We start from the raw sequence: 11648 nt of genomic DNA on the forward strand, positions 1-11648 counted from the left end.
ATGTCAAACCGGAGAATTACTCCAAAAATTACTTATTTTGTGCGGGCACCTGCATTTTCTTGTACACATGTGTGGGGTGAATGTATGTACATGTGTGGTTTTCTGGAAGCCAGAAGACACCTCGAATGTCGGCCGCTACCTACCTGTTTTTTGTTTGTTTGTTCTGGTTTAGTTTTGGAGATAGGATCTCTGGCTAGCCTGGACTTAACTTGTAAGCTAGACTGGCGAGTCAGCCAGTCCCAGAGATCCTCCTGTCTCTACCTCCCCGAGCTAGGATTACAAACGTTTTCCCACGGGTTCTAGATATGAACTGAAGTTCTCAAGCACTTTACCAAATGAGGCATCTTCATTCCTGGGAGCCCTTGTCCAGCATGCAACCTCAAGTTTCTCAGCCTCTAGCCTACACTAGATCCGAACCGTAGCACTGGAGCCTGCGTGCACAGCACGGTCCGGGGAAGAGCTGAGATGTCAAGCACTCAGATCAAGAGAAGCGCGTGCGTAGTTAGAAAAGAGACAAGGGGCTGAGATAGTGACTCTCAGAACAGGTGTCAGGATGCAGGCCAAGGGGGCGAGTCAGGTGCCCTGAGGCTACCCGGTTCCCGGGACCTTTGGCTGCACTTGGCCTCTCGCCTGGGAAAGCTGCCTCGCCCCTCCCCGCAGTTCTGCCCTCCGATTGGTCGATGCTCCCATCCATCGTCCCTCCTCGACCAATGGGACCGGCGAGGCACCGGAAGCCGGAACCGGAAGTGCGGCAGGGGCCGCTCTCCCGGTGGCGTCTCCCGGTAGCAGCTGTTACGGGCTGTCATGAGAGGCTTCGGGCCAGGCTTGAGGGCTGGACGCCTGCTCCCACTGCGGTACCCGCCGCGGCCTCCGGGGCCTCGGGGACCTAGGCTGTGCAGCGGGTTCACGGCTAGCGCCATGGACGAGCTGCTGCGGCGAGCCGTGCCACCCACGCCGGCCTACGAGCTGCGCGAGAAGACGCCGGCGCCCGCCGAGGGCCAGTGCGCCGACTTCGTGAGCTTCTACGGCGGCCTGGCCGAGGCGTCCCAGCGCGCGGAGCTGCTCGGCCGCCTGGCTCAGGGCTTCGGCGTGGACCACGGCCAAGTGGCCGAGCAGAGCGCCGGAGTGCTGCAGCTGCGCCAGCAGTCGCGCGAGGCGGCCGTGCTGCTGCAGGCGGAGGACCGGCTCCGCTATGCGCTCGTGCCGCGATACCGTGGCCTCTTCCACCACATCAGCAAGCTGGACGGCGGCGTGCGCTTCCTGGTGCAGCTGCGGGCCGATCTGCTGGAGGCGCAGGCCCTCAAGCTGGTGGAGGGGCCGCACGTCCGGGTAAGGCCCCGCCCGGGCCACCGCCCCGGGGCCCTGCCCCTTCCCACTTCCCAGGCCCTTATCCAAGCCCCTGCAGCCCTCCAGCCCCACCTCACCGGCCTCAGGTACACAGTGCTTACTTCGTGGTTTATAGCACTATCCCCAGGGTCACTGTCAGGTGTGGCACCCACTGCGCTTACTCCAGAATAGTTGTAGTTTTAACTGCGCTGTACCTTGATCAAGGATGGAACAAAGTTTGGGCAAAGTTTTGGACACCTCCCGCGAGCGCAGCACTGCCCTAACAGGTTACACGAAATTCACACACATGGCCAGAAGTCAAGGTCACCACCGGTCTGGGTCTCTAAAGCCTCCAGCCCTCTTTTTGCATTCTGACTCTAGACAAGAGATTTGATTCCAAATCCAGCCCCAGACGCAGTGATTCTAAGTTGACTTTTTAGTACTTGTGCTCGTCAGCAGCATGCCCAGCGATATCACCGTAGTGTACAGATAAGGGAGGTCTACATGGCTGTGACCCAAAAGATTGTCTAGTGTTGCTGCCAGCTATTAATATTCGGTAAAGGGGGACACCAGCCCAAAGTTCGTACACAATGATACCACCATTTTAGAAGTCCCCGGCATTCAAAGCCTCATCTAGTTTTTTCAGACTCAGTGGTGTGATTACTCCTGTCCTGCTTGAGGGCTCTAAAGCAGGCACGACCATTCCATCCTTTTGGTTGACATGTCTCTCCTTTACAGTGAAGGACATATGCTGAGGTGATGAACTGTCCAAGGCCTCAGATACACAGCCTGATCCAGGCTCCTTTGCACTGCCCACCTCCAAGCTATGCGAGGGTTTGCTGACTCTTCTCATTTTGGTCACTTAGCCTTGGGTGTAGTTAAGGGCATCCTATATGACCAGATTTTCCAAGATAGTTCATTTCTGAGGCTAAGTGTTACCCCGGGGCTGTAAGCTGTCATCCATACAAGTCTCCGACTGGGAAGCCCGAGGTGTTCATTGGGTATTACAAAATCTGTCTTAGTTTCCGTGACACCTCCTTCCAGGCTCTACGGATGTCTGAGTAGCTGCTCCTTTGCATTCTGAAATGTGGGAATGTCCAAAATGTCCCTACAACTATACAGTTGGTTCTTTGAAAACTGGAACTTTGTCCTGAATCTCCTGCATGGTAGAATGATGCCTGAGTCCTGGAGACTGGCTCCAGAGAGGCAGGTGTTTGTGAGGTCAGACTGCTCCATGCTTGACCCCGGGGTTCAGAACTAGAAAAAAGGTCAGGAAGGGCCTGAGAGACTCACAGCCAGCCACAAAGCAAAACCAGAAGCTCCTGGATAGCTTCTAATGGTTCCAGATTGTTTGATTCTGGAAGTTCCTTTTCCAGCCAGAGTTCTGAGTGGCTCATCATGGTCACTGACACTCGACCACTGAGCCTGACTTTGGCGAGAAGCTTGCATCTGGCAATCAGCAAGTCATGCCTAGACATGCATACACACTCCCTTGCTTTTTAGCCTGGCTGTCCTTCACATAAGGGAGAAAGACAGACACTATGTACCACTGGCCCCAAGTCATGAGTGACTCTTAAACAGATTTGTCTGCAAAGAAGGACTAGCCACAGCCTGACCCTTGTCCTTCCACACGATGCAGACAGTGGAGGCCTTGATTGTTTCTCTACCCAGATCTTAGGCTAACTGCCATGTTTAACTAACTGTGCAGTTAAGCCAGTCAGTTGTTTTGTGCTTCATATGATTTTATAACATTCATCAGTTAAGTCATTTTGAGAATACAGGTCTTAGTCCTTTCCCTAGCATTTGTCAGTCAGGATTTGGTATTGTTACCTATCACTAGAAGAGCTGACATCTGGGTATATACATGCATGTGCCGCGCACGCGCGCACGTGTGATGTGTGTGTGTGTGTGTGTGTGTGTGTGTGTAGGGCAGAGGTCAACCTTGAGTAGCATCCTCAGAAGCTGTCCACTTTTTTTTTTTTTTTTGAGGCAGGGTCTCTCACTGAGACTTGGAACTCACCAGTTAGATTAGGCAGACTGTTCAGTAAGCCCCAGAAATACTCCTGTCCCACCTTCCCAGTGCCAGCTAACAAAGTGCAGCGCTATGTGGCCTTTTAAAGATTATGTGTACCAGTGTTGTGCTTGCATGTATACAGATACATACAATGCCTGCAAAGGCCAGAAGAGGGCCGCAGATCCCCTGGAACTGGAAGTACAGCCAACCGAAAGCTGCCCTGTGCATGCTGGGACGCACACTCAGTTCCTCTGCAAGATCAGCCTGCTCTTAACCTTTGAACCATGTCTCTGGCACCCTCCCACTCCCCATCCCACTCCCACTACTTTTAAATCACTAGTGCTAGGGATCAAATTCAGGACAGTTCTTAATTGATTGAGTTATCTCCTCAGCCCTCCACAGTCCCGTTTAAAAGACAGACTGTATTTAGAGCAGTTTTAGGATCACAGCAAACCTGAGTATAAGGTACAGGCCTCCCCTCACCACCCCCGCCCACAAGTCTCCTCTGCCCTATATAGGCACAGACTTCCCATTATCAGCGTACCCAACAGGTACCACTGTTAGGTGTCCTGTGATGTTAGTGTGCAGGTACCTGTGCTCACAAGGCCTCTCAGGTGAGGACGAAACTACCACCAGTTTTGTTCACAAGGCTTTAGAGCTGACTGTGTAGACCCCTATGGCTTTGTTTGTTTGTTTGTTTGTTTGTTTGAGACAGGGTTTCTCTATGTAGCCCTGGCTATCCTGGAACTAACTTTGTAAGCCAGGCTGACCTCAAGCTGAGAGATCTGCCTGCCTCTGCCTCCTGTGTGGTGGAATTAAAGGTGTGTGCCACCGCTACCTAATTCCCAGGACCTTAAATGCTGTGTTTTTTTAGGAAGTGTCCCAATTTGCTTTCCTTTGCTGTGACAGAACATTCTGACCAAAGCAACTTAAGGAGAGAAGTGTTTATGTGGCTTACAGATTACAGACCATCATGGAGGGAAGTCTAGGCAGGATCCCAGAGCCAGGAGCTGAAGTGGAGATCATGGGGGAGATGCTGCTTACTGGCTTGCTGCTTGGCTACCTTTGTTAATACTACCCAGGGCCAATCGAGAAGTAGCACCACCCACAGTGGGTTGGACTCTCCTGTGTCAATTATGAGTCCAGAAAATGTCTCCCCCAGGCAGGAGGAGCACCTCAGTGGAGTTTCCCTCTTCCAAAGTATGTCAAGTTGACAAATGAAGCTAAGTAGGACAGGAATGTGCTCACTGTTCAGTGTCCCCAGATCTCAGCTACCAGTTGACAGATGTGCAGCTTGCCTGACCCCTCCCCCCCCACCCTGCCCCAATGTGACCTTTATATTGTCTGGATGCTTGGTTTCTGAGCTTGATCCTGAGATCTCCCATCATGGGTTCATGAATCTGTGGGTTGAGCCCTGGGTGTTGCCATCAAGCATAGCAAATGGCACCCCCCAAACACATGCTGATTCCATGTGTCTCCCAGGACATAGTAGAAGAAGTTCTGAGTGAGGAGAGAAGTCTGTTCTAGCCACTGTCTGCTGTGGCATGGTTGAGGTGATGTTTCCGTGGGATTCTTGGGCTGTACCATTGAGGTGAGCTGCTCGCTGATGCTGGTCTCAGGGAAGCCCCAGGTCAGCTACATAGTAAGAAGCCAGCCTGGGCTGCATACGACCTTGTTTCAAAACACCAAAATGGCACACCATAGAAAAGAGAACATGAATGGATTATTCAGTATGTGACTAATATAAAATCCTAACAGCAACATTTCTGTGCCAGGAAAAGCCCCCCTTGGTTACAAGTTAAACAGCGTTGTTTAAAGAAAAGTTAGCTGCTGAGTTTGAAGGCTCCTTGCTGTGCTTGGCTTGGTGATTTTTCTGGAGATGGGCACTGAGGGCTTTGGCTTAAAGAGGCACCAGTTCCCATCTGAGCCATCAGTGGGGCTTGGGCTCCTGTGTGTAGTTTCATCTCTGATATGCCCTTCAGTGACCGGGGAGTTGTGTACAAGGTAATACTCAATGTCGGCCAAACAGGGACTCCTAGCAGGAGCTGAGTCCTCAACAGAGGCCGATAGCCAGCTTCTGTTCCACCCCTCCATGGTGGCACCTGCCTAAGGCTGTATCTGTGGGTGTATGGGAGGGTGCCAGGGGAAGTACCCATTGGGTAGAGTTGGCAGGTTTTGGAGTTTCCTCCACACACTTGCAGCAGCCCATGTGGTTATCAATTGCATTTCTTATAGGTAAAAATGCAGTGAAAGGAAGTGTTTAGCAAATGGCAGGTACCAGACCGAAGCTGGTGGTTAAACCCAAAGGACTCTGGACAGTTGATTTGGACATAGGATTCATAGTAAAATGGGAGGTAGTGACCCTTGCCAGCATGCGAGGGGGAGGAGGTAGGAAACTGCCCACCTTCCCCCACACAGCCACCATGCTTGGTGATTGGACAGTCTCTCCGCCTGTTAGCCAGTGGAGTACCTCTTGAGAGCTCTCACAGTTCTGTGTTGTAAGAATTTCTATATTAGTTTTGTGCTTTTCTGTGTTAGACCAAAGGTTTTGTTGTTGTTGTTGTTGTTTTGTTTTGTGATAGGGATAGAGATTCCAGTACATCAAGTACCCCTCCCCAGCCGCATGGCCCTATGAGCTGGAAGGATACTCTCTCTGGCTCACCCTTCTTCCCTGTCAGTAGCTTCACCTCCCTTCTAGCTCTGGGCTTCTATGCAAGGCAAATCATACTCCAAAGAAGCCACTCTAAAGAGCCAAGTATCTCAGAAGATGCTTTCTGTTAGGAGCAGCCTCCGTGAGCGCTGGGGTAGAATGCACCAAGCAGACACTGGAGGAAGGCTGACAGAATAGCGGGCTCTTGGGACCCTCGGGCTCCTCAGCTTCTGCTGTGGCTCATAACTGCTGTGTTAGTGAGCAGAAAGCACAAAAGACTTTTTGGTGCTTATCATCTGTGACCGGGTGATCTGGCCACTTGCCGTGGTCACTTCCCACCAGAACAGCTGTTATAGAACTAGACTTCTCACCTTTAGCCCACATTCCCTACTCTGGTGTCCAACATCACATGTCACAGCTGTCAGCAGCCCAAAATAGAAGAGGCTTCCAGAGGAGAGGTGTCATCAATGCAGCCAGGCTTCCTGGCTTTTTCCTGCTGTGAGTGTCAAAATGCAGCTCATCACACCTGCACAGCCAGCCTGTTCTAACCCTGCAGTGAGGCAGGTGCACAGAGGCAGATCCACAAGCCCCAGAGACTGGGGATGTGTTTGCATTTTAACTAGGGGTAGAGTTAATGATTCTTAATTTATGCTTTAAAAATTGAGAGGATCTCAAGACCATGAAGAACTATCAGAGTATGTAAGGACTTGGTTTGGTTTGGAGACAGGATCTCACTCTGTAGACCAGGCTGGCCTCAAACTGACAGAGACCAAGTTGTCTCTACCTGCCATATGCAGGCATCAAAGGTGTGTACCACCACCAGAACCAACCTTTAAAAAACAAATCATTGTGTATGTGTTGTGAGTGCAAATGCACACACCATCAGAGGACAGCCACAGGTATCAGCCCTTGGCTTCCAGCTTAAGATAGGTCTGTTGTTCACTACTGTGAATGCGACAGGCCTGCAGGTCCCAGGTACCATCCTGACTCCACCTCTTACCTCTCCTTAGGAGTGCTGTGACTGCAGGCACACAGGCCACATGTCCAGCTTCCACTCAGGTTCTGAGATCCTCTCAGGTCCTCGTACTTGTGGGTGGGGGGCACTTTACCTATTGAGCCATCTCTCAGCCAGACCATGAGGTTTCATTTAAAAAACAGACAAAAACCTGTCCTGTGTGCCAGCCTCCTGTTCCAGTCACCATTCTCAGCACCTTCTCCTTCCTGGGTGTCAGTGCGTCAGCCTTGACTAAGGTAGACTTTGCCCTGCAGAACCTACACTGAGTAGGGAAATGAGATTGAGAGCCTGAGGTACAGGGCCTGCCCAGCCTCCGCCCATCACTTTCCCAGCCTGCCTGAGGTACAGGGCCTGCCCAGCCTCCGCCCATCACTTTCCCAGTCTGCCTGAGGTACAGGGCCTGCCCAGCCTCCGCCCATCACTTTCCCAGCCTGCCTGAGGTAAAGGCCTGCCCAGCTTCCACCATCACTTTCCCAGTCTTGCCTTCTGTCCGGAACAGCTCCGTTGAGCTCTCATGCAGCCTGCATGCAGTCACGGCCAGCTGTTTTCACAGTCTGCCATGGGCCTCAGAGCTGTGGGTAGTCCTGCCATTCAGAACACCCTTCTCGCGTTAAACCAGGTCCCCTGTCCTGGGTTTGTACTCTCCACCCAGTGAAGCCACACAGGGCAGCATCATGCTTCCTCTGGTCCTGGTACTTAACTACATGAATGAAAATGTCATAAGTATGTAACTTCTCTTCTTTAGAGCCACTACCCACTCCTTGCCTGCAGCTGCTGCCTAGTTACCTAGATTGGGGACTTGTAACCTTTTATCAAGAGTTAAGATGCATTGTAAAGTTTTCCTAGCTGTGATAAAACTAGTCTTCATAAGTGCAGATCACACCTGTATTGAACTTTATAGGGAATGGGGAAGGTCACCTCAGTGCTAGGTGTCCCAGAATGTTTACCATTCTGTCTGTCAGAGTAGAATTCACCTGTGAGTAATAGGCCCAGAGTACAGAGGTCTGTGTAGCAAGAAGTCAGTCACTCAGGGCAAAGTCTGGGAGGAAGCAGCCCCAGGCTGGGCTGCTGTTCTGGACTGGGGGCCTACTATAGGCCCTGAAAACCATCACAGTCATCACCTGGTCCAAAGTGTCTGCTCCAAAGTCATCCATCCTAGTAACTCAGCTCACAGTGGAAGAGACAAGAGAAAAGGGCCAGCAAAAGCCGTGTCCCCAATGTCGTTTAAGTCTCTCAAAGCCATTTCAGGACCGCTCTGCATAGAGCTCATTGGCTGGAAGTCAGGCACATGGTCACTGCTGTATGCAGTACAAACTGGATTCTACAGCCACGAGCCTAGCTGGATGTGCACTACAGGACATCAGGATATGGAAGTGGGTGTCTTGGAGTGGATAGATAGACTTCTGGGTGGATGCCTGCTTCTCTGAGGCCCGCCTTCCTCTCTCTCTCACCTAGGAAATGAACGGAGTGCTAAAAAGCATGTTGTCCGAGTGGTTCTCCTCTGGCTTCCTGAATCTGGAGCGGGTCACCTGGCACTCACCCTGTGAGGTGCTTCAGAAGATCAGCGAGTGAGTATGGCAGCTGTCACCAGCATGGCTTTGTCACCTAATACTTGAACACACTGAATGTGTGGGTGCTGGGCTATTATCACAGGAAGAGTAGAGTTTGGGGTGCACTCGAGGAAGACTCTAACCAGTCTGTTAGTTACGAAGGTCTTACACCCTGTCGTTTAAAGCCAATGGCTCCATCACCAAAACTGTAGGGACTAGTTAGAACAAGCGTTGGCGTGAGTGATCAGTGCTCTCTCATCCAGTTGTGATGCTCTCAGCATAACCAGAGCATGCCCAAGGGCTCAGAGCAGCGCTTTCCCTCCCGTCCTGCCCACATCCCATCCTGGCCCATAGAGTCGAAGGCTGGAAAGCATCCTGGGATGGAAACCTTGCCAGTGTCTACGGCTCCTCTTCACACTGGCAGCAGGCGTGTGCGGGATGAGGCTTGAGACTGTTAACTACCAGTGTATGCAGCATGGACGTCGGCTTCCAAACTGTAGGGACCCAAAGACGCTGACTAGTGACAGAACATTCCAGAAGGCTTGCATGAAACTGATGCATACGTGCACCTGAGAACCCCACCAAGTCCACCAGGTGTTGAACTGGGCAGCACATGCCTGTGATCCCAGTATTTGGAAGGCTGAGGCAGGAGGGTCATCAGAAGTTCAAGGTCAGCCTAGGTTATAGCATCAGACTAGCCAGGACTGTAGAGCAGAAACCTGTCTCAGAACGGACAGACGAGTGTTAAGATGCGGAACAGATGTCGCCAATGTGAACAGGACTGAGCGCTCGTCGGTTTGTAGCTCTCCATGTGTAATCTGTGCATTGCCCGCTCAGGTGTGAGGCTGTGCACCCTGTGAAAAACTGGATGGACATGAAGCGGCGTGTGGGGCCGTACCGGAGGTGCTACTTCTTCTCCCACTGTTCCACGCCCGGGGAGCCCCTGGTGGTTCTGCATGTGGCTCTCACTGGTGACATTTCCAACAACATCCAGGTACTTAGGATGGTCCTTTGAGGACAACATGGGCCTATCATTGTGGGGTGCATGGGTACATGTACGCGTGCATGCGTTCATGCACACCTACGATGGAACAGTGAGTGTGTGGAAGTCAGAGGACAACTTGTGGGGTTTGAGTCTCTTCTTCTACATGGGTCCTAGGGATTGAATTCAGGTCACAGGGCTTGGCAACAAGTGCCTTTACCCACTGAGCCCCTGACCCACTGTCTTTTTTTTTTTTTTCTGGTGTTTTATTTGTTTTCAAATAGGTTTCATTATGTAGCTCTGGGTACCCTGGAATTCATTATGTAGACCAGGCTAGCTTTGAACTCACAGAGATCTGCCTGCTTCTGCCTCCCAAGTGCTGGGATTAAAGTCCAACGCAACCATGCTCAGCTTGTAAGTGTATTTTAATCGGTGGGCTTTTTTTAGTGTAGTCATCCACTTTTTAAGAGAGTCTGCTTTAACCTCTCATGGCTACTTTGGCTGTGTAGGTAAGATCTCCTGGTGTGTAGTTAAAGATAAGCACTCCCCTGCCTGGGGATCTGGAATTGAGAAGAGCTGATGTCCATAAAGAGGACACTGTGTGATAGAAGGGGGAGGCAGGGCACTGTGCTGTGGCATTTGAGGGGCAGCTTGACAGCTGAGCGATGGACTTGATTCCGTGTGCTGCTGCTGCTGCTCCTGCTGCAGACTGGGAGCTGATGAGGAGCCGAAGTCGTGAGGACTTGACCTACCCCTTCCTGTGGGAGCTGCTCCTCTGCAGGCTTCCGGCAGGAAGGTATGGACAAGCATGTGACACTGTGACACTTGGGACAGTGGCCACTCTACATGACCTACAGGCAGATGAGGGGAGTGAGGAGAGAGAGGAGAGAGTCCCTGGAGAGATTTTGCTCAGTGCTGGAAGATGTGGGGAGGAGTGGCGGTCTGGATGGGCATTGTGGAGGTAAATGATGAGAGGCCTCCTGAGAGTGGCTCCCCAGCTGAGGAGCTCAGAGGATGGGCATCAGGCAGATGGACACTTGTTCCTGAGGAGCAGAGACAAAGTCCCTCCACATTGTCCTGTGTAAAAGAGTTGGCAGGCCTCCGAGCTGGCATGGGACCAGTGTTGCTGATTCTTCTTTTGGGGCAGATTGGCATGTGTGTTAAAGTGCAGAATGTATTCCTTTTTACCTGAAAACTTGGCTCTTGAGGGTACTTCCAGCCCTAAGAACCCAAATGCTCATGTGTGCAGCTCATGTGTATAACTGGAAGGCAACAGCTGTGTGTGTGTGTGGCCTTCAAAGAGTAGCTCCAGGAACCCTTGACCTGCACAGCCCATGTACTGGGATGTTGCTGTGGGTTTAGGTTTTGCATGGAAGGCCCATCTTGATTTCTGGAGGACTGGATTCCAAGCTCCAGAAGCATGTGTGTGGCACAGCCTCAGCTGTCATCTTCATAGCACATGGTGAGCCTTATTCCATGCTCTTCAGTCCACGGAACACCTTAGTAGTGGGTCTCCTGTTAGACAGCGCTGAAGCTGAGGGGCCTCAGTCACTTACCCGTGACTTTAGAACAGGAAGCACAGTACAAAAGGAGGGTACCATCAGGGGTTCCGGGCTGAGCAGCCCAGCTCCAGGGATCACAGGCTGGCAGGCAAGTGGTATAAACTTGTTTGTTCATCCAAGTCAAGCTGTGTCTACTTCAGCAGCAAGAGTGTCATCTGCTATTCCAGTGTCGGGGTCCAACCTCGACACAAGATCTGGGTTCTCAGCTGGAAGCAGGGATATCTGGAAGGTGCTTTTTTTTTTTTTTAAAGATTTATTTATTCATTTAATTTATGAGTACACTGTTGCTGTCTTCAGACACACCGGAAGAGGCCATCGGATCCCATTACAGATGGTTATGAGCCACCATGTGGTTGCTGGGAATTGAACTCAGGACCTCTGGAAGAGCAGTCAGTGCTCTTAACCGCTGAGCCATATCTCCAGCTCCCTGGAAGGTGCTTAAGAAACACACATAGACAACTTTTTCGGGTACAAGCTGACAGACAAGTTTTAAGGCTTGAGGTTGTTCTCTCTCTCTCTCTCTCTCTCTCTCTCTCTCTCTCTCTCTCT

General features: G+C 51.4%; 1 protein-coding gene across 1 annotated transcript in view; it reads left to right on the top strand.

Moving 5' to 3' along the window:
• Positions 1-757: 757 nt before the first annotated feature.
• Positions 758-11648, top strand: part of Mlycd (malonyl-CoA decarboxylase) — a 16437-nt gene continuing 5546 nt past the window's right edge. The window contains exons 1-3 of the mRNA XM_028753675.1: positions 758-1329; positions 8461-8573; positions 9393-9549. Coding sequence (XP_028609508.1) covers positions 805-1329; positions 8461-8573; positions 9393-9549 — 795 coding nt within the window. The 5' untranslated portion in view covers positions 758-804. The remainder of the gene's footprint in view (positions 1330-8460; positions 8574-9392; positions 9550-11648) is intronic.

Source organism: Grammomys surdaster, unplaced genomic scaffold, assembly GCF_004785775.1.
Source record: "Grammomys surdaster isolate TR1022 unplaced genomic scaffold, NIH_TR_1.0 128, whole genome shotgun sequence".
In the NCBI taxonomy this organism is placed as follows: domain Eukaryota; kingdom Metazoa; phylum Chordata; class Mammalia; order Rodentia; family Muridae; genus Grammomys; species Grammomys surdaster.